This window comes from Antechinus flavipes, chromosome 5 (genome assembly GCF_016432865.1).
Source record: "Antechinus flavipes isolate AdamAnt ecotype Samford, QLD, Australia chromosome 5, AdamAnt_v2, whole genome shotgun sequence".
Classification (NCBI taxonomy): domain Eukaryota; kingdom Metazoa; phylum Chordata; class Mammalia; order Dasyuromorphia; family Dasyuridae; genus Antechinus; species Antechinus flavipes.
Genome location: NC_067402.1, coordinates 172073536 through 172097692, shown reverse-complemented (window position 1 = coordinate 172097692; position 24157 = coordinate 172073536). Strand labels below are relative to the sequence as shown.

The 24157-nt window shown below is 34.4% G+C and overlaps 1 protein-coding gene across 1 annotated transcript in view; it reads left to right on the top strand.

Moving 5' to 3' along the window:
• Positions 1 to 23114, top strand: part of BMAL2 (basic helix-loop-helix ARNT like 2) — an 89241-nt gene extending 66127 nt beyond the window's left edge. The window contains exons 12-16 of the mRNA XM_052000969.1: positions 2142 to 2200; positions 5432 to 5540; positions 13721 to 13796; positions 16834 to 16942; positions 21875 to 23114. Of these exons, the coding sequence (XP_051856929.1) occupies positions 2142 to 2200; positions 5432 to 5540; positions 13721 to 13796; positions 16834 to 16942; positions 21875 to 22011 (490 nt within the window). The 3' untranslated portion in view covers positions 22012 to 23114. The remainder of the gene's footprint in view (positions 1 to 2141; positions 2201 to 5431; positions 5541 to 13720; positions 13797 to 16833; positions 16943 to 21874) is intronic.
• Positions 23115 to 24157: the final 1043 nt, after the last annotated feature.

The window sequence follows — 24157 nt, the reverse complement described above, 5'->3', positions numbered from 1 at the left end:
AAATAATGATCGTGCCCAAAGGGCTGCAAATTTATGCATATCCTTTGACCTAACAATTCCACTACTAGGCATAAATATCAAAAGTAATTTTTTTAAAAAAGGAAAATGGTCTATGTGTACAAAAATTTTTATAGTAGCTCTCTTCTCAGGAAAAAAAATTGGAAATTGAGGGGATGCTTGTCAGTTGGGGAATGGCTCAATAAACTGTGGTATGTGTTTGTGATGGAATATTGTTCTGTGGGAAATAATGAGTAGGATGCTCTCAGAAAAATTAAAAAAACCCTAAAAAGTCTTCCATGAACTCAAACAAAATGAAATGTGTAAAAAGCAATGGCAATGTTCTGGAATGACCAACTGTAAATGACTGCTGTTCTCAGTAATACAATCATTCATGACTACTCTGAAGGACTTATGATGAAAAATCCTATTCATACCCAGAGAAGGAACTGATTGTGTCTAAACACAGATTGAAGCATTCTCTCTCTCTTGTTTCTCTGTCTCTGTCTCACTGTCTCTCTCTCTCTCTCTCTCTCTCTCTCTCTCTCTCTCTCTCTCTCTCTCCTTCTCTCCCCTTCCCTCTCCCTCTCCCTCTGTCTTTCCCTCCCTTCCTCCAGCTTTCTCTCCTTCCCTCCATCCTTCCCTCCTTCCCTTCATCCTTCCCATTTTTCCCTCCTTCCCTCCCTTCCTTCCCAATTAAATCCAGGCTCAGACACTTACTAGCTATGGGATCCTGGACAAGCCACTTAATTAAATCCTGTATACTTCTATTTCCTCATTGCTAAAATAAGAACAATAATAGCACCTATCTCTCAGGGTTATTGAGGACCAAATGAAATAATGTTTGTGAAATACTTTGCAAATCTTAAAGCACTACATACATGCTATTGTTATAGTTATTGTAGCTTGTACTTCCTTTGTAAAATACTTATGACAAAATCTCACTATCAATACTTATTTGTAGCACTCCCCAACCATTAACAGAGCATATGAATATTTTGTTACAGGCTTATTTTAAACCACATATGGTAATTTATTATCTAAAAGCTCATGTCCTCCCCTTATTATTTGTACTTTTTTATCCTGTAAACTTTTTGATGTGCAATTGTTTCTTTGAATTTGCAATGGGATTTCTAAAATAGTGATCTTTTTTTTATTTAGAATAAGTCGTGAAAAAGAGATGAGAATTTAATACCTTTTGTTAATATGCTGTCCCTTACATTATCTCTTGTCTTGTTAACATTGATGATATAATTTAAGCAAGTATAATGAGGAAGACATAAAATTAAATATCAGGGCATGTACTGGATATAAGATAATGAGCGTTGATCCAGAGTTATATTGTTTAAGAGGGTGACATTCTCTCTAAAACATTATATATCACTTTGTGCAAAACTTATATGTTTAACATGGCAATTTGTTTTGCCTGACTATATGTGTTTACAGATATAGATGTAGATATATAACAATAGGAAGCAGCTTGATGGTATAGTGGATAGAGTGCCAAGCCAAGAGTCAGGAAGATTTATCTTCCTCAGTTCAAATCTGGTCTCAGATACTTACTTGTGTGAAAATGGGCAAGTCACTTAATTTAATCCTGTTTGCCTTAGTATTCTGATCTGTAAAAAGAGCTGGAGAAGGAAATGGCAAACCACTTTAGTATCTTTGCTAAAAAAAACCCAAATAGAGTCACAAAGAATCATACATGACTGAAATGACTGAACATCAACATATAGACACAGACTATATATATAGTCAAACATATATATGTGTGGGTATGTATATACTTATACAAATTTATACAAATAGATATACATATATAGCCAAACAAAAAAAAATGTATACATAGTCATATAAATATATTTACATAAACATGTATTTGCTACAATGGATTTTTTCTAGTGAGGAAAGGGGGAAAACAAATGCTTATTGGTTTTGGGGGTTTTTTTTGATAATTTAAAAATATGTGATTTTTAAAAATTCTAACCAATTATTTACAAATATTACTATACAAAATAATTGCATATAAATTTAATTCCTTAGGACTCAGAACAAAGCCTTGTACATGGAAGGTACTTAATACATTATTTTTGTATTGTTTGTTGAAAAAAAATTTCTAAATTTTTAGCATTTTTTAATTTTAGGGGATGTAGAGAATCCAGGGAAACATCACTGCTTACTTGCAGCTCACACTCATCAGAAGGTAAGATTAGGGGGGTTTGCTTTATCTTTTCTTTTGGGCTTATGGTTTCATTGGTACAGGGAACTCTATTCTGATGTTAGGAAACCCTTTCTATGAATGCGATAAGCAACTTTTCTGAAATGGATAGTTTTAATTTGTTGTCCAGGGCACTGAGTTGTTAGGGGGCTTGTTTCGAATTACATAGCCAATATGTTTCAAGCAGGACTTACTTGAACCCAGGTCTTCCTAAATCTGATTCCACTGTGTCTGATCCATTGTGCTATTCTATCTTTAAGATTTTAAATCATTTTTCAATGCTGAAGAAAAGATGGGGAGTTAGTGTTCAGGATATTTTATTTTGAACATTGGGGACCCAAACTCCATATTAAAGCAAGAGGAAGAAGCCAATATCCTGTTTGGAAGCAAGATTTCCAGATACTGGCAATGTTACATAAGAAATAATAGGAAAAGGAGAATGCTGATTCCATAATTAAACTATTTCTACATCAATCAATCTATCAACAAGCATTTATTAAGCACTTAAAATATGATAGGGGATAGGTATCCAAAGAAAGGAACAGAGACCATACCTCTAGGCAGTTTACCTTCTATCAGTTAGTAAGCATTTAATAAAAGTTCCTATGTGCCAGGTAGAGAGGCAGTATGGTATAATGGTATAATAAGTGGCTTCTCTATCAGGAAGATCCTATTTTACAGACTGTCCCTGACATAATTCTTGCTGTATAACTGTAGGCAAGTTATTTAAAGCATTCAGTGACCCAGGAAAGTTTCTAAGACTGTAAGTGGCAGAATAGATGCCTATGCACATTATTAATAAAGGAAGTTCTTTACCAGCATTTCTTCTTAGCAGTCTAACTGAAGAAAAAAAAAGTTTAGGCCACTATGCCATTAGGGGATGGAGATACAAAGAGAAAATGCAGAAGTCGCTGCCTTCAATAAGGTGATGGTCTTTAAGACAGACAATTGTTTCCTTATGAATATATAAATATGAGGTAATTTGGTAAGAGGAAGGTAATGGCAATTTCTGGGCTCTGGAAAGACTTAATGTAGGAGATGGTATTTTTCTGAACTAGTCACATTGGGATGTTTCACTAATCTTGTCCGCTCTGTGCATAAATCAGATCCTCTTGGGACCACTGTGACCACAAGGTTGGTTTGTTTTAGGAAATATAAAGGGCCCGTTGGCATGTCCCTAAGATTTTGGTCTTGGTTTTGAGAGCTCATTAAAAAGTAGCAATCCTGTGTTTATGGAGAAAGGCGATCCTGGCAGGGAAACTTGACAATAAGATTCTTAGCATTTTGGCTCCCAATAAATCAAGATTATAGCATATTAAAATGGAATATTTTATGTGTCTTCTGGTACTGAAGTAAGTGTACATCATCTACAAGTTGTTTTAGGAGACAGTGTTGCTTGCAAAATCTCTCAAGCTCTTTGTGAAGGTCTCTGGGTTAGAATTCCAGCTCTGACAGCTCTGACCTTGGATGACCTTGGGCAAGACACCTCCCTCCCCCCCCAATTCCCTGATTCATAAAATGAAGGGATCAAATTGAATGATCCCTGAGTACCTTCCAGTCTAAATCTGTGATCTTGGGACAGTTCTGTGTCCAAGTTCATTGTCCCTTTTAAGAAAGCAAAAGTAGTGGAATCAGTCCTCACACATCTGCAAAAATTTGCTGGAGAACATTGAGTTCAACAAGCAGTCAGGCTCACTTATGCTGGCCTCATTTCCTTTTCTGATTGACATTTTGTTCTTGCCTCAGCTTTTGTTTCTTTTTTATTAACTCCAACATTGAAGGACCCCAGTTTCCTCACTCTGTTACCAAATTTGTTATCTCCGTTCCTTGTTTATAGTGGCCAATACCCTTACTTAGGGATGTGCTGACAAATGTTTAACCAGATCTCCAGAAAAAATAAAGTATACATAATACACTTTTTAATTAAAAAAAAAGTTTCCTAAACTTTCCAAAAACTTTCCAAAAAATAATATTTTGTTTTTTCCAATTATATGTAAAGATAGTTTTCAACATTCATTTTTATAATCTTGAGTTCCAATTTTTTTTCTTCCTTTTCCCTTTTCCCTAAGACAGCAAGCAATCTGATATAGGCTATACATGTACAATCATGTTGAACATTCCCATATTAATCATGTTCTGAAAGAAGACTTAAAACAAAAGGGAAAAACTACAAGAAAGAAAAAAAGTGAAAATGATATGCTTCAATCTGCATTCAGACTCTTTAGTTCTTTCTCTGGATGTGAATAACATTTTCCATCATGAGTCTTTTGGAGTTGCACATGGAACACTTTTAAGTTTAACCTGAATCATGATAATTTTCACAATCAGTTTCTCAAGTCTCAACAATCAACAAAACAATGAACCAAAATTCTAATTTGCAGTGTTTGCCCACATGAATGTTCACACTGAAAGCTTAATAATTGCCTCTCTTGAGCCCGTTCAATCTGACTCCAGCACACCCTTGCCTTTATCTTTAATGATTATAAACAGTCTGGCTGTTAACCCTTGCCTACTTTATGCCAGCTGTGTGGATACGACACTTTTCTTATGTGGCTCAGTAAGAGTTCTGAGCCTGGAGTCAGAAAGACCTGAGTTAAAATGCAGTCTCTGACGCTTACTAGTTATGTGATCCCAGGACAAGTCATCTAAAAAAAAAAAATCTCCATTTACATCAGTTTCCCCATCTGTAAAAATGGGGATAATTATAGCCTCTATCTTCCAGGATTGTTGGGAGGATCAATTAAGGTAATATTTGTGAAGTACTTAAAATAGTATCTGGAACATAGTAAGCATTACATAAATTTAGTTATAATGATTATGATGATGATCATATGCCATATATAATTAACTCGTTCATGAATTAAGTCAAACCAGCATTTTATTCCTCTTAGTTCTTTAGTATTGAAATAATTGCATCACATTCTTACATTCACTAGTACTAGTAGTCAGACAAGAAAAGATAACTAGTGATGATGCTATTTTATTTAATTCTCAGATAATCAATTCCTCTTCATTCTTTTGAAATATTATAGTATGGGTTAAAATCCAATGGCAAAACACATTTTAGAGCAGATGGATTACAATTTTAAAGAGTGCTCAGAGAATTCAATCTGAATAGAAAAAAAAACCTAAACTAAAACTAATAGAGATGACATGCTTGGAACTGTAATCTTTTCACAATTTCCCCATGTTTTCATTTGTGTTTTCTGGCTTTAGATGCTTCCAGACAGTCTTTTATTAGTGTGCCTGGAATATCTACAGGAACAGTCGTTGGTGCTGGTAGTATAGGAACAGAGATTGAAAATGAAGTTCTCGACTTACAGAGGTAATTCTATGTGGCTACAAAATTCAAGTGTGTGTATGTAGAGCACAGACTGTGAGTCTGGTGGCTTATTGTCATGTGGCTTTGATATAGAGACGGTTTGGCCAGGTAAATAGAATATGAGGTGTGGAGTCAGGAAAACCTGGACCCCAATCCTGCCTATCACACCTATAATTGTGTGAATCCTGGACAAGTTACTTGGCTTCTCTCATACTCAGTCTCTGCATCTGTAAAATGGGAATAACAATTACTATATCTCTAATATCACAGAGTTGTTCTAAAAATTTGTGGGAAAAGTTTTGCAAATCTTAAAATACTATATAAAGTTGATGTTATTTTATCTTCTATATTCAATTTACTTTAATAAATATTTATTAATTGCTACCTGGGACTTTGAATTATGTTGGCTACTTAGAGAAATTTAGAACTAGTATAACACTACTTTTGTGACTTTCAACAAATTGCCTTTCTAGGCTTTTAGGGATGGGAAGAGCCTGGGCATAAGATGAGGGGACTGTGAAAAAACTCTTCTAACTGAGTGAAATGAATAAATTGGAGGGGATGGTTGTGAATAAATAAGGTAAAGTCAAATTATGATGTATTTTGAATTCCAAGATAACAGATTTGGACTTTATCTTATATATTGTAGGAAACTAATCTATATTTGAAGGATGAAAGAGGTAGACCAAATGTCCTCTAATGTTTCTTGCAGCTCTATATCTGTAAGCCCTTTCCCCAGCATCACTGGGGATATAGAACTTTTGTAACATCACTTAGACTTTGGAGCATTTAATCATATATAGGATATTTCAGTATTCTGCTCATTTTAAATTTTATTAGCTATTTATTATTTTCTTGTGTGATTTTCTAGAGGATCCTTTTCCCTCTCACCAGCCTTTGTTGACCTTTGAGGGCCCTTGCATCCTCTTATTCCACTTGGTTCAGTTCTTATCAAGCATCTTGCCATGGGGGCTCTATCTCATGGTATAAGAGAAATGAGAACTGGGAGATCTGAAGTTTAGTCCTGACTTTGATATTAACAATCTGTGATTTGGGGCAAGATATTAACTTTTCTAAATCTTCATTTCTCATCTGCAAAAAGCAGTTATCTCTAGGGTTCCCTCTGGCTCAGAAATTTCCTCTAGGAGGCCAGAGAAGGAAGAGAAATCAATGTAACTTGGGGAGGTTTCATGAAGAAAGGTGAAGCTGAATTAGAACTTGCAGGATAAATAGACTTTGGAAAATAAGAAAGGAAGTAAAGACAGGACTTTTAGAGTAGTTAAGAAGGCTGTGAAGGAGCTCAACTAACTGCAGTGCAATGAACAAATTGGAGATCAGTCTGAATAAATAAGGTAGTCAGATTGTATGGGCCTTGAATTTCAAACTAACAGATTTGAACTTTATCTTACAGATTGTAGAACTAATAGACTCATAAACTGATAAAGCTGGAAGGAAACTTAGAGATCAGTTAGTTCAAATTCCTTATTAAAGGTGAGGAAACTGAGGCCCCAAGAGGTAATGTGATCCAAAGCCAGGTCTTCCGAATCTAAAACCAAAATTCTTTCTACCATGCTTTGTTGCTCTTTACACCTGTGGATTCCTCTTTGGGAGAATAACATGGTTAAAACCAAATTTTAGGAAAATTAATCTGATACTCATGTACAGGATGGCTTGAAGCAGTAAGAGTATTGATCTTAAAATTGAAGCTAATATGCAATGGTAAGGAATTAAAAATATAAATCAATAGCGGAAAATATCCAACCATTATGCTGATCAGTATGAACTACCTGGAAAGCAGACTATGAGCTGAACATTCTCCTTGCCCATCTGCGTTGTCCTAAGCTCCTTTTCTTCTTTTATTTCTCTCTCTAGAGTAATTCCTCAACTGTCTTTGGTAGATACGATGAGAATTAGTTTTTGTTTCCAAAGTGCTTCAGGGCTTAGAATAATGTTTAAGTTTCTGTATTCTCTTTGAAGAATAGGGGGTCTGCACCAGTGAATCAAATATTACATTGAAAATTTAGCATATTGGTAATTTTTCTAAGGTGGAGGTAGAGCATATAAATCTTTTGCTACAAATTCTATTATACTAAGACAGTAGCCTTACAAGTTATTGATTCTAGAAGTATCAATCCATTAATAGACTAAGACAGCTACTTATGTTATAGTTGCTTATTTTTCTGCCTATTCTTGTGATCCTTGTGATTACAAACATCTTCCTACCATATACTCTAGTAAGATGGATAAAAGTTTCTCTAGTGTATGATATTTATGTTTCTGCTACAGCCAAGTAACTTGTCTATATCCAAAGTGCAGGCTTTCCTCCTAGAAAAGCTAAACGAAAAGGAATTAAAGAATACCCTTCTATTATATGGGATATCAAGGAGAATATTTTCCTTATAAATAAATAGAATTAACATAAAGTTTCTAGCGTAAAAAAAAAAAAAGGATGTAAAGAGGTACAGTGGGGAATCTTGGCTGTGTGAAGAGATTGGAAGATTGATAAATAGATGAAGTGGCCACTTTCCCAGAGGTTTTCGTGTTCTTCAATCTAGCATCCTTGTTGGTTACAATCAGATCAAGAACAAATCTTCCTTCTTGGCTTTTCTACTCATGAAAGGATAAGTTGTCCTTATATTCAGTTAAAAACTATCAGCTATTTGTTTTTTGGCAGAATTTGTGATAGAAATTGAGAGGAAATATCTTGAGTTTCATCCTATATTTGGGAAAGCAGATTTTAAAGAGTATAGAGAAAGGACTGGTATGATTCCATAGCCAAAAAGTTCCACAGGGTAAATTAGTTCAGAAGAGATGGAATTCTCCCCAAAACCAAATTCTGAAGACTCAAAGAAAAAGAAAAGAAATGATCAAAAGAGACCAATATGGATGCATAGAGATATCATCAATTAATTTGGATTTCTAAGAGGCCTGTTCAGAAGATGGAAGTCAGAACTTACAATGAGGAAAAAAATTACAAATGGTACACTCCTGTGAGAAGAATAGTAAGAGCATTAAGGCTCAAAAAGAATGGAGACTAATGAAGAAAGCACAAGATAACTGAAAGGATATTAGGATTTGTTTGGCTTTGACATATTGATGACAAGAAGATGATCAAAGATGCCTCCCCAAGATAGATGAAACAATGCTAACAAAGCAGAACTGCTAGCCTTTCATTTCACTTCAGTTTTCTTTGCCAAAAAGAATAATCTTTGGATTTAAAAGAACAGAATGAAAATGACTAAAATGTACTATGTATGTTTTCACTATCTCCAGTCTCTTTGTATATGACCTACAAACATGTCCAAGTCTCTCTTACTCTCTCTTTTTTTTTTAATAACTTTTTATTGACAGAACCCATGCCAGGGTAATTTTTTACAGCATTATCCCTTGCACTCACTTCTGTTCTGATTTTTCCCCTCCCTCCCTCCACCCCCTCCTCTAGATGGCAAGCAGTCCTTTACATGTTAAATAGGTTACAATATATCCTAGATACAATATATGTGTGCAGAACCAAATAGTTTTCTTGTTGCACAGGGAGAATTGGATTCAGAAGATATAAATAACCTGGGAAGAAAAACAAAAAATGCAAGCAGTTTATATTCATTTCCCAGTGTTCTTTCTTTGGGTGTAGCTGCTTCTGTTCATCCTTGATCAATTGAAACTGAATTAGCTCTCTTTATCGAAGAGATCCACTTCCATCAGAATACATCCTCAAACAGTATTGTTGTTGAGGTAAATAATGATCGCCTGGTTCTGCTCATTTCACTTAGCATCAGTTCATGTAAGTCTCGCCAATCCTCTCTGTATTCATCCTGCTGGTCTTTCTTACAGAACAATAATATTCCATAACATTCATATACTACAATTTACTCAACCATTCTCCAATTGATGGGCATCCATTCATTTTCCACATCTAGCCACTACAAACAGGGCTGCCACAAACATTTTGGCACATACAGGTCCCTTTCCCTTTAGTATCTCTTTGGGATATAAGCCCAGCAGTAACACTGCTGGATCAAAGGGTATACACAGTTTGATAACTTTTTGAGCATAGTTCTAAATTGCTCTCCAGAATGGCTGGATGTGTTCACAACTCCACCAACAATGTATCAGTGTCCCTGTTTTCCCACATCCCCTCCAACATTCTGCATTATCTTTCCCTGTCATTCTAGTCAATCTGACAGGTGTGTAGTGGTATCTCAGAGTTGTCTTAATTTGCATTTCTCTGATTAATAATGATTTGGAGCATATTTTCATGTCTATAAATGTTTTCAATTTCTTAGTCTAAGAATTGTCTGTTCATATCCTTTGCAGGTCTCCCTTACTCTCAAAAAATCCTTTCATTCGACCATACCCTCAAGCTATCATGCTATCTCTCTTCTCTTTTATGGCCAAACTCCTAGAAAAACTCTTTGTATCCTAAGTAATTTTCTTTTCTTTCCTCTCCCTCATTTCCCAAATCCTTGCAAACTAATCATTCAAAAGAAACTTTTCTCTCCAAAGTGACCAAATGATATCTTAATTACTACTTCCAGTGGTCTTTTCTCAGTCTGCATTCTTCTCTCCTAATCTCTCTGCTATATTAGATATTGTTGACCATTCTTTCCTTCTAGCTATTCTTTCCTCTTTGAATTTGGTCTCTTATTCGAAATCATTTATATCCTACTCTCTGACTGAAGGTATACCTCAAGGTTTTGCCTCAGACCCTTTTCTCTTTTCTTCATAACCTCTTTACTAATAATTTTATCAGATTCCATGAGTTTAATTAACATGAATATGTATAAGACTTACATAAGATCTTATATAATACCCATATAAGCAGCCAATTTTTTCTTCTAAAATTCAGTTACCTATTAGTAATTGACTACTACACATTATGAATTGGATATTCCATAAGCATCTTAAATTTGATATGATTTAAACTGAACTTATTATCTTGCCCCCAAAACTCTTCTTTCCCTCTTTCTGTTGAGGGCATTGGTAAGTCAGTCAATAAGAATTTATTAAGGAACTACCATGTACCAACCACAATACTAAGCCCCTAGGATAGGGATACAAAGAAAGTAAAAAGGACAATGATTGCTTTTAAGAAGCTTACAGTCCAACAAGAGAGACAACACACACATACACCACCAAAACTATGCATACACAAACTATATAACAGATAAATTGGAGATAATGAACAAAGGGAAGGCGCGAGCATTCCACCAAGTCCTAGCTAAAATCCCAGGGTCTATTAGAAGTCTTTTCTCAATCCCTTTAATGCTGAATAGTCCATGCATGAAGGAATATCAGTGAAAAATGTCCAGCCTGGAAATAAAACATCTTGTTTCAGGAACAGCCAAACCACTAATATCTCTAGATTGAAGAATAAGGAGAAGAAAAGGTGAGTGAGGTATAAGAAGAATGCCAAAAAAGAAGTTTTGATATTTGATCCTGGAAGCATAGGAAGTATTTATTCAGTAAGATTTTAGGTAGGTGATATATTCACATCTGTGCTTTAGGAAAATTAATTTGACAGCTGAATGGAAGATAGAGTAGAATAGGGGGAGACCTGAAACAAGGAGACAGTTACCACCATTCCAATTATATAGATTCATAACCGTGAGGTCATCCTTATCTCTTTACTATCTCTTATCTCTGACATCCAATTATTTGCCTAGGCTATCAATTATATTTTCACAACATCTCACAGATATGTCTCTAGTTCTTTAGTCACACAGCCAAGACCTTAGAATGGATTTCCTTTTATTTATACTATTCCACTAAATGATGAAGTAGGTAGAATGCTAGGGGAGGCCTGGAGTCAGGAAGATCTGATTTCAAGTGTAGCCTCAGATAACCAGATAACTATATGACCCTGAGCAAATCATTGAATTCTCTTTACTTCAATTTCCCAATTTGTAAAAAGAGCTAGAAAAGGAAATGTTAAATCCAGTATCTTTGCCAAGAACTTTGTTCCACCCCCCCAAAAAAAAATTAAAAGGATCTTAAACAATAGGAGAGGACCAAAAATAATTAAATAAGAAGAAGATATTATTTCAATAGCCTCTTGACTAGTCTCTTGACTTAATGGCTCTGATCTTTCCAATTATTTCTACACCACAGCTACCAAAATAACATGTTTAAAGTATAGATCTGATCTTGTCACTTCCTTTCTCAAAAATCTCTAATGGTTTCCTATTGTCTCTAGGATTAAATTCAAACTTTTTCTGCTGGCATTTAAACCCCTTCATAATATGCTCCAGATTACCTTTTTAGGTAAATTGAATATTATTCTCCTTCAGTCGTTCTTTTGCAGTTAAATTGGCCTATTTGTGGTGCTCATAAATGAAAATCCACCTCCATTCTCTGCCTTTTCACAGACTATCCCCCATGTCTAAAGAGAATTTTCTCTTTTCACTTCTGCCTCATAAAATCCCTACCTACCACCATAGTTTAGCTCAAGTGCTACCTTTTACATAAAGATTTTTTGATTCCCCCAAATTTTGGTACCCCATCTTCAAAATTACTTTGTATTGGCTTTGCATGCATTTTGCACATAGACTTATTGTTTCTCCTGAAAGAATGTAAGTTCTTTGAAGCGAAAGACCTTTTTTTTTCTTTTTCTTTTTCTTTTTTATTTTTGGTATCCCCAGGGCCCAGCATAATACTTCACACAGAATAGATGCTTCATAAAACTTTGTAGAATTATTTATTGATAGATGAGAAGATAGTAAAATAAAAAAGAAATTAAGATTCGAGAAGGACAAATTTCCAAATTTTCTAAAAAGGGCAGAGAATGTCAACTAGAAACCATAGTCCAGTGAGCTTTACTTGAATTCCTGGCACAGTACCTACTGTCCAAGTACTATTCACAAGTACCACTATCCAAAAGTGGAAGAGACTACTTTGGGAAGCAATTGCTCCTCATAGGAGGTTCTTTTTTTTTTTTTTTTTTTTTAGGTATAGAGCTTTGCAAACTTTTTTTTTATTTAATAATAACTTTGTATTGACAGAATCCATGCCAGGGTAATTTCTCATAGGAGGCTCTTAAGCAAAGACTAAACCTGCCAGGTACATTGGAAAGGGGACTTTTGCTCTGCAAAAGTTTGGAAGTATATGGCTTCTGAGGTCCCTTTGAACTCTGAAATTCTGTAATATCTTTAGTCCTGCAACCATAAGAGCCACTTAGAAAATTGTCTTCTTTCTCTATGAAAGGACCATTACCCAAACTCTCAAACTTAAGAACTCTCAAACTTGGGGTCACCTATAAGGCAGTCAAAAAGCTAGTTGTTCAGTCATTTTTCCAGTCATGTCTGACTTTTCATGACCCCTTTTGCAGTTTTCTTAACAAGGATACTGGAATAGTCTGCTATTTCCTTCTTCAGCTCATGTTACAGATGAGGAAATGGGAAGCAAAGAGAGTTAAGTAACTTGTCCTGGATTATCCAACTGGTAATTATCTGAGGCTAGATTTGAACTCAGGAAGATGAATCGCTTCCTGATTCCAAGTCTAATGTTTTATCCACTGAGCCACTTAGCTGCTCAAGAGCTGTGCTAGTGGCAAAATATAAAGGCAAAAAATTAAATAGCTCCTGCCTTTAGGGAGTTTATATTCTGGGGATGGAAGGAAAGAGAACAACATGGACACGTATAAGCCAATACAAGGTAATTTGGGGAAGAAGACATTTATATCTAGTGGAATCATTATGCATAGTTCTAAAACACTCTCTCAAATTTAACTTTTTTGAAGTTTAGACTTCCCATGAGAAATGGGCCTGGAGCTTACATATATCCCCTAAATATATATCATTCAACTTCAACAAGCAAACAAACATTTTCAAAATCCCCATTGGTTCATACCTAAATTGGCACTTACCAATTGAAAAGAAAAAAAATCAATAAAAATGAAACTGTAGGAAAATCTGTTAAAAGAAAAACTTGTTTAAAATGTCTCAGAGGAGTGAACAAATAGATGACCCCTGAAAACAAATGTGTGAATTACAATCTTGAAGGTCTCTCCTGAGCTGTTCTGACTTCTGACCACTAGGATGAAAAACTTAGGACTTCTTCCTTGCTTCCAAAAGTCAAATAGTTCTAGATGAGCCTTCTAGATAAGTAAAGGTCTCTCAGGTATTTGGGACTTGAGGTCACTTAAAAGTCAGCCAAGAACAAATGTTTCTATATATTCCTTTTTAAAGGTTACATTCTTCTCCATCTCTTGCTGATTCAAGTCCAACAAACATCAGAGAATCTCCAGCAATTAATTGCAGTAATGTAAGTATGCATACTTTGATTTTTCAGTGGATCTGTGAGCTCTCTGATGGTTGTGCTTCCCTACTCCACTGTAGGTCACAAGCCACCAAAGCCTGCTGATCCTGTGTGATTCTTGCTCTTATCTTTTTTTTATTCCCCCCAACTATTAGGGTTTTTTTAAGTTTTGACTTCCAAATTTAATCTTTTCCTCTCCTTTCTCTCCCTGAGACAGGAAGCAATCTGACATAAGTTGTATTGTACAATCATATAAAACATTTACATATTAATCGTTTTGTACAAGAAAACTCAATAGCAAAAAAGGAATGAAAGAAGTCAATGGGAAAATGAAACAAAAGAAAATGAAAGAAAGTAAAAAAAGAGAGAAGTAAAAATCAGCATGCTTCAGTCTGTATTCAGAATATTAGTTCTTTCTTTAGAGGTAGATAGCATGCTTCATCATGAGTCCTTTAGGATTGTCTTGGAACACATAGTTCATCGTACTGTGCTGTACTTCATACAATGTTTTCCTGGTTTTGCTCATTTCACTTTCCTGTAAGTCTTTCCAGGTTTCTTTGAAATCCTGCCTATAATTTCTTATAGTAAAATAATATTCCACTATAATCTGCCACAGCTTGTTCAGCCATTTTTCCATTTGATGTGCATCTCCTCAATTTTCAGTTCTTAACCACTACATAAAAGAGCTGCTAAAAATATATTTATACAAATAGATCCTTCTAGTCCCCCCTTTTTGTTATCTCCTGCGGATATAAACCTAGTAGTAGTATTGCTGGATCAAAAGGTATGCACAGTTTTATTGCCCCTTAGTCATAGGTTCAAAGAGTCATAGGCTCTCCAGAATAGTTGGATCAATTCACAACTCCAGCAACAATGCCTTAGTATCCCAGTTTTCTCACATGAGATGAATGAATAGCCCAAGAGACAGATTTTCTGGGGAATTAATAATCAATTTATTAATTAAGCTGGCAAATAATCAATAAATTGGTAGTCAGTGGTCTCTCTCAATCACCAAAGACAAAACCATGGAGATTTCATAGCTCAAGAAGAAAAAGGGGCATTTGTGGAAGAGCATGGAGTCTGAGGAACAAGATTATTAAAGAGGGAAGTCATCCAAAATGTAGTATTGGTTAAAATTATTTAAAAAGCAGAGAACAAAATAACAAGACTAGGAGAAAGATAGTCTGCAAAAGGATTGAGAGCAGCCAACAGAAAGATTAAGAGAAAGAGATCCAAGGGTAAAAACTTGTCTGAACACCTAATTCATCATTGCTCTGAAAGTCACAAAGGCTTTGAGACTAGTTCCCATTGACCAAGCTTGGTTCTAAAGGTGACTGCAGAGAAGAGGATACATCCTCAAAAAGTGGTGAAGATAAAGAATAAGTCCCACTACAGTAACCTCCCAAAATCTCACGGAAGCAATTCTTCACTCTTACTTTCTGAGGGACACAGACTTAGTCCAACCCTATTAGTCTGAGAGAACAGAATAAAGTTAGCAAATGTTGAGAGAAAAGTTAACAAGGCTTAGCTTTCAAAAGGAAGAAAGGATGAGCAAAGAATGAACAATTAGGAGTGCAAAAATGTAAAGACAGAAGAAAATGATAGAACAAAAATTTTTAAACACCAAGGTTAAAGGAATATATGAGACTTCAGAAAAGCCCCAAAGATATTAAACTTGATGATATGATGTAGACAATTACCCTAAGAATTACAGATATTCCAGGGAAAATTGGGAAAAGGAAAATATGAAAATCATATGGAAACATTATCAAGAAATACTGGAGGCAGATAGCAAAGTATAGATTAAGAAAATCCACAAAACATACAAAGTTTAGGTCACTAAGAACCATTCTAAGCAAATTCCAGAACTACAACATCAAAGAACAAAATTTTAAGGCAGCAAGAAAAATAAATAATAACATTCCAAAATATTCGAGTTTCATGCCTCCAATCACTAAGAATAGATTGAGTGTATAAGAAACCAAAAGAAATATCAGTATATGATATTCTTAAAAGCAAAAGTCAATTGGCACAGGAAAAACAAACAATATAGTGTAAAGATGAACTTAAGCAGAAAAAAAAATTGGACCTCAGTAAAAGGGGAAAATGAAAATAATTTCTTAAAAAAAAAAAAGGTAAGCAAAGTATAACATACAAACTGACCAAACAATGTAAAGTTAAATACTTTCAAATAATAATGAAAAAAAGTTTTTTTAAAAGTTGTTTTCATTTGCTGGAAACAAAATAAGGTCCTGAATGTAGGGTAGAATGAAAGAATCTTTTTGTTGATTTTCTTTCAAAAAATTTTTTTTTCACTATCTGAAAGGAAATGAGAAATTAAAGAAAGCATCAATGGACTCAAAATTTTAAGAGATAAATTTAGGAATTAAAAGAAGCAAAAAAAAGGTAAAATAGTTTTGTTGGGGTTTTTAAGGCAGGAGGAGAGTAGATTTTTTTAAGTAAATTAATATTTCAGCAAGTAAATCACATTTTGCCATTAGTAGATCACTATCAGTTAATCAACCAAAAATCCTATGTACTTATGTGCCACACACTGTGCCAAATACTAAGATAACCTAGATGAGACCGATGAAAGCCTTTTGGAAAAATATAAAGAAGAATGGGGAAGGGGAAAGTCAGATAATGACTGATCAGGTCTCAAAAAGAGAGGAAGATGAGAAACTTCAAGTTACCTGTCCCTTTTTTGGAGGTGAAGAGAGAGTAAAGGCAGATGAAAGCAAATAAGTGGTCTGTGCCCAAGCATCATGATAACTTTTTGATCATTCTGTTTCTATAAAACAGTATTTCACCTTTGTAGGCTCATAATCCATTTGATTCTCTCATTACTTCCTGTCTTAATCCTGAAGTAATTGTCACTTGATGTATTTATTATTCATGTTCCTTTCTATATTAATCTCAAACCGCCCCCATTCTTCCCTTCTGGTTCCCTATCCACCCACCCACAATTATGCTTCCATCAAGGTTTTGATTTCATTTAATTGCAAAGCTTACTTACCATTCATTTTTCCTCTTGTCTTTCTAGGTGCCAAACAAAGAGCTGATTCAGTTATGTTCTTCTGAAAGGGGAAACCATGAGCCTTCGGGGCAAAGCCTTGGTATTATTTCTTTCTCCGGCAATGAAACACTGCTCAGTAAGTTGTCTTTGGCTCCCGCTGATCATTTTAATTCCACAAAGACCCCTTATCCAAGACTAAAGCTTTTGGCCCAGCAGACCTCTCTAAAGGAGAACCTTTTCTTGAATGCTGAGATTAACCTTTTAAATGAGGCAACTGAATAAATTATTGAGTGTTATATTGACGATACATAGTGAAGGGTGGCCTGACAGAACTCAATTTGAGTCTGTGTGCCATTAAACTAATAAGCAAACTAATGAGCAAATATGTTTCCAGTTACTAATATGCATATAGAGAAAGACGATGAGAATTTGCATACTGTTTTCAAGACTAGTCCAGTATGGATGGGGGGGTATATGTAGAATTCTATCTGTAATATAATTCTATTTTGGAAACTTCTGTTTGGAATGAAATTAGATTAATTATAAAAGACATTTTGATAATGATAATAATTCATATTTGCTTATCAAAATGAAGGACCTTATTTATACTAATGATTAAACATCTGGTCTTTGCCATCAGAAATTACACTGATCCATAAAAATTTAAGAACATTTTACTTAAATACTTATAATCTCCAAACCACATTGGGAAAAAAAACTACTCAAAACATAGGGACCTGATAGAAGAAATTAAAACTATGTGAGAACGAGATGAGTACATATCATTTTTGTCATCCTTTTTGATATTGGAGTGATCCCAGAAGATGCTTTTAGTGAGTCTACAGAGACTGAACTTATATATTGTCATTCATTTACAAAAAGCAACCCTTTTTCTATTTAATAGTCACATAACATTAAATATAAAAAATGATGAGAACAATGTGTTTCTTTCTAAACCCCAACAATGATGAGACTAAGACAATGATGAAAATGATAATACTCATGGTATTGATAATGACATTGATAACAGCTGAGTTTTTACAGTGCTTTAAGGTCTGCAAAGCACTTTATATACATTATCTTGATCTTGAATTAGATCTTAAAGAGTTATAGTTCCATCCTGATTACATCTGAGACCTTTTATAAAGAGAATTGAATCAAGGATCATGAGAAATTATCCAAACTATTCCTTGCTTTCAGATACGGTTATATCTAAAGCATCCCAAACAAACTTTTAAAAACAATATTTTGTTTTTCAAAGAGTTCCAAAGGATTTTAAGGAGGTCTACAACCTCCAAGGCTACATGCTTATTTAAGATTGCAGCAGATGAGTGTAAAATGTGTATGGATTAGACCTGTAATTACATCCATGTTGGGAACTCCTGATGAGGAACTCCCTCTCCAAATATAGATTGGCACTTTCTTTGAAATTTGAAGTCAGGACTCCTGGGAGTCTGAAAGTTAAATGGTTAAGTGACTTAAGGATCTGTATTATATATTTTATATATATAATCTTGAGCCTCCTATCTCTGAGACTAGTTCTCTCCCCAATATTGCCATGCTATCTCTGGTCTTCACTTATTGAATAATTGGCTGAAATTTAAGTATCTTATGTCAATAGCAAATTTCCTGATCTACCAATTGAGCAACCCCATTAAAAAAAGAATTTAGATTACTCTGGTATGACCTGGTAAACATCCATACTGGGGCTTCATGATCCCTAGTTCTCTTTCTTGATACTTTTAATAATGTATTCCAGAATTTTGTCAAAAATTGAAATAAAGGGAAATGATTTCTCCTCTTCTAATTCAGTTGGTGTAGTCACAGAAGGGCTAGAATATAATCACAAGGCTTCAGTGAGGTATTTAACTAAAAATAGCTGTTCTGGGTCTTGATGCTTTTATCTGATGAAACACTTTTCTGGTGCAGTCAATAAGGGAATACAATTTGTTAAAAAGACAAATTATCCACGCCTAAACCCTGAGGAATTGGAGACAACCAAAGCATCTTTGGAGGAAGGCATCAGTAGAGTGAGAGGGGGCATCGGCTCATCATTTGAAGAATCAACTTATCACTTCTCCCTGTTCTTTTTTAAATATTGGGATATTTTTCTATCCATTGTCCTGTGACTCTTCTCCTGTTCTCCCCATTTTTTCAAAGATTACTGAGAATGGCTTAAATACAAATCTCCAAATTCCCTTAGTATCCTGGGATTAAGTTCATCATGACCTGTTGACTCATGGAGGCCAGCTAGGTAATAATAATGATGATGAAAATGAAACATTTATATAGCACTTTACTATGTGCCAGGCATTAATCTAAGAACTTTACAATTATTATCTCATTTGATCCTCACAACAGCCTTGAGAAGTGTGTACTATCATTGGTCCCCATTTTATAGATGAAGAAACTGAGGCAAATGGACATTAAATAACATGGGGGTCATACAGCTAATATGTATCTAAAGACTGTATTTGAACTCAAATTTTTCTGACCCCAGACCTAGTGCTCTATCCACTGTACCACTTAGCTGCCCTAGGTACTCTCTTAATATGCCCCCTTTATCTGCACTTTAAATTGCACTTGCCAACCAATACCTTCTAGTCAAGAGTACACTCTCTTTGGTGGGGGAAAAAAACAAATGCCAAACAGAAGCAAAACAAAAAGGTTTTTTTTTTCAATTATCAATTATTACTATTCTATTTACATCAAGTAAATGTACCTTTCTATTTCTCTCTTTTTAAATCATTCTCTAGCTCTTAATAAAGAAAAAGCTCCCCCTTTTCTGTCTTAAGCTTTCATTGCTAGCTTCAACTCCTTTTAGACTTAAACTTTCCTAATTCTGAAGTTATAGTGACATATTTTATATCGGCACTGAATTCTATTTCATGAATATTTTTTTAAAATTTTGTGTTCTTTTATATAGCTACTTCTTTTTATGAAACTCTTTCTGAAAAGTTATTGCCCAAACAAAGGATAGAGAGCATCACAGGGGATAAAATAGGCAATCTTGAGTATATGAAACCAAAAAGTTTTTTTTAAACAAGTAAAATCAGCACAATTAAAATTATAAGAAAGTTACGTAGGAAAAATTTTGCAGCAAATTCCTCTAAAAATCTTCAAGGATTCTTTTCCAAAGGGAATTAATACAACTATATTAAAATAAGAACCATTCCACCATAGACAAATGGTCAAAGAATATGAACAGTCAATTCTCAAAGAATGAAAACTAGCTATCAACAATCATATAGAAAAATGCTTTAAATCACAAATAATAAGAGAAATACAAATTAAAATATCTCTGAGGTTCCACCTCATTCTCATCGGTTGACAAAGATGAAATAAAGGTAATGGGCTATAGAACTATAAGCATACTAATACATTGTTTAGAGAGATGTGGATTGATACACTATTCTGGAAAGCAATTTAGATCTATATCTCCAAAGTCACTAAACTGTAAATCCCCTTTGATTCAGAGATGCTACTCTAAAGCATATACTCTAAAGAGATCAAAGAGGGAAAAGACTCATAGATAGAAAAATGTTTCTAGTAACACTTTATGTTATAGCAAAAACCTGGAAGTAAAGTAGTTACCATTAATTGATCAATGGCTTAATTGATTTTAGCATATGAATATAATGGAATTTTGTTGTGCCATAAAAAATTATGCAAAGCAGAGATTTAGAGAAACCTGAGAGGGCTTGTGTGAACTGATGCAGTGTGAAGAAAGAAGAACCAGGAAAACAATTTATACAATAACTACAATATTATATAGGAAAATATCTGTGAAAGACAAATATTTTCAAAGAAATGACCAATCATAGCTCTAGAAAAGAGTTGTTGATGATAATGATGATAATGACAATGATGTATGTTTCCCATCTGACAGCATAGAGATGATTGATTAGAGATTCAAGAGGAGATGTATATTTTCAGATACAGCCAATTTTTGGATTTGTGAATATATTTGTTACAAGGGAAGGTTTTTTTTTTATTTTGAGGATGAATGAGTATTATGGAGAGTGAGCAGTGGTACGATGATAATCATGGGTTTGAATTGCTTGACTATATTTGTTACAAGAGAAAGCTTTTATTTGGGGGAAGAGTTATAGGGCATGATGGAGGCATAGTGATAATCAAAAGAAAAAAGAAAAGAGTATCAGTGAAATTGAAACACACAGAAGACAGCAGGAGGGTTGAATTAAGTAGGGTTGAAAATGTCCTAACAGTACTTAAACTAATTTGCATTTTCAAAAACCCAGGTAGATTTGTAAAACTAACTTAATGCTATCATAGTGTGATGTACAACCCTCTTTTTTCGTTTCTTTTTTGCATAAGAAAATGATAATATTTGTTGATGCTTGTCAAGTGTATAATAATTTAATTTTTTTCAAATAAATAAAGCTTTCCCTTTTCCTAAATAGAATAATTTGTGTTTTTGTCATAGAATTTCATTCTTATGAGCATACCTTACATTTTGAGCCAATTTCCCTTGAAGAGTCTTTGTTAATGGAATTTGCAGCATCCTTTCAATGAACTTTTTGAAGTCTACTCTCCCCAAGATGTGGAATGCACATCAGTCTATATCTCATTTTCTCTTCTTTGCTCATTAGGAACAAAAAGTATAATCACATGCCTTCAAGGTTCTTTCCATTTCTACTTCAGAATCAGATCCAGAACATTGTTTGTCTTTGTAGTTTTTTACATTGTTCTTAAAAGAAGACAAGAATCTATCAGCTATTCCACTTTTGACAGTTTCTCATGACTACCATATATAATGTGCTTCTGTAACTCCTCATTTCTTCCTTGTGGGTTGGTGGTCTGTACTTTTTTCTTACCATGACATTGCTTCTGTTTCTCTCCACAATTATCCTTCTCCAAATGTCCAGATGCTCTGTCCTATGTACCCTTCCCATTTAGAATACATAGTGAGGGTCTGTGTTCTTGGCATTCAGTGCTACCCCACCATGCCTTTTATGCCTTTCCCTTGTTGAATTAGGTATAATCGTCTCTTGTCCTATTATTTAATTCTCCTTATTTACTCTGTGTCTCTTTTAAAATTTGTTAGGTGACAACACGCAGTTGGATTTTGATGCAATGTGTGAAAATGATGACACTGCCATGGCTGCCTTCATGAATTATTTAGAAGCAGAAGGAGGTCTGGGGGATCCAGCTGACTTTAGTGACATCCAGTGGACACTCTAGCTCTTGTCCTTCTCTATAAATGAGAGGTGTATAAAAGTGTTTCATATACAACTGTATATTCCTCAGTATTGTATTAATACTATTTTTATCTTTCAAGTTGTTGATCTACTGATTTGTACTGAATTGCAACTTGTTGATGAAGGAATAGGTGAAAAGCTGCAGTTTTCCATCAATGGAGAACCTTAGTTTATTACTAATCCTTTATAGAATAAGATTGCTTATATCCATGGATTGGCTATTTTATCCTAAAATGTTCTTATTCCCCCCTCTCCTCAAATGTACATTGTACTAAGTATCAATGTTCTTTGTATATTAGTTGTTTATTTCTTTGTGTGACATCTGAATTCAACAGGATTAATTATATGACTTTTTTTTTTCTTTTTGGATTATTGATGAGGTTTTGTTCTTTGATATGTCTTTTTTATTTAAGTATGTACTCTTAATTGGTGATGGGGTTTATAGGCTATAAGGACAAGGTAAATACCTCAAAACTGAAAGGATAATGTTATGTTTAGCACAATCATACAGAATATTGTATGTAGTCTTAATGGCTACAAATAGGAACCAAATCAGAAGATAGAGGCAGAATATGGTACTCTGAGTTAGTATTCAGAGCAAGGAAATGCAAAGAACAAAAGATTTAGAATCAGAAAGAAATTTGAAATCTAGTTCTTCAATTGCTGTCTATATGACTTTAGGCAAATCACTTCATCTTTCCAGGTCTATATCTTTAAAATAGCAGACTTAAAGCTAGATTGTCTCTAAAGTTCCTTCTAGTTGGAATCCTATGCTTCTGAGTAAAAATACTTTTTTTTTAGTAAGGCAATTGGGGTTAAATGATTTGTCCAGATAAAGTAAAAATACTTTTTAAAATATTGGAAAATGTGATGTTTTATTCACAGGATTTTTCTGTTCTTGCTGGTTCTTTTTTTTAAGAGCTTTTTTAAGGTGCCTTAAAGCCAGGCTGTTGATTTCTTACTTTACATAAATCAATATTCTCTGCTTTACTCAATATTCCTACTGTCAACTTTGGACATGGTATTATTATAGATGAATTTTAGAGCTGGAAGATATCTTAGTGATCCCTTTTTCTCATATATATATATATGTTTGTATATCCTTGTATTCATGGGGATAAGTTGTCACTATTTCTTTTCAGGCTAACATAAAAAAATAGTACCATTTTTCAATATCACCAATGAATAAAAAGCTCAAGTTTAACAAAAATGCACAATATAGGAATAGGGTGGCATAGTAGATAGAATGGACCTTGGAGTCAAGGTGACATGAAGTCAAGTCCCACTTATAACACATACTAGTCCTGTGATTCTGAACAAATCAATTAATTTCTCTATATCCCCCAAAAAATCTCCAAAATTTTAAATTTCAGAGCAATTGATAATAGGCCTTGACAAAGAGAGTTTCTTCATTGGAAGTAATTAGGTAATTAATCAATGTTGACTTATTGATTGGAAGAAATGTTTAGGAGTACATCTCTAGCCCTTGAGGAGGATATAGTAGAAAGTAACTTTCCCCCCAAAACTTCCATTGACAGAGACAGAATCTTGGTCTAGCTAGACCTGGCTTGACCCAGTGTAGGATTTATATTCTTATTATTGTAGGCTCTAAATTTCAATTTTCATAAAAAAATGTAGAGTACACTGTTTTTTGAATAAGAGTAGACTAAACAAAAATTCTCTTGAAATATAAAAGAAATCATTGTGAGGGGAAGGACAAGTTAGCAAATATCACTTAGAAAACATCTTGTTGTGACAGGATGTGGGTATATGTTCCTAGGTGTATATAAGTTTTGAATTTTGAGGACCTGGGAAAGGACTAGCCCATTTTTCAGGTACAGAATATCTGAGTTTGACCTGAGACAACCTGAGCCATATTGTTAAGACTGAAAGTGGACTAAGAATTCCATCTGCTTGATGTGTTTATCCACGTCTCCAAAGCTTATCTCAAAATTAACAAGCCCATGGTTGGATTTGAATGGTTCATGATTGGGAAGCTTCTTGAAGGCTCATAGTGCCAGAACATGAAGCAGGGTTTTCTGCTGACCTATCTATCACAAAACTTTTCCTCCTTCAAAAGTATAGGTTGTCCTATAGGCCACTGGGGAAAAGACCAATTACTATCTGGA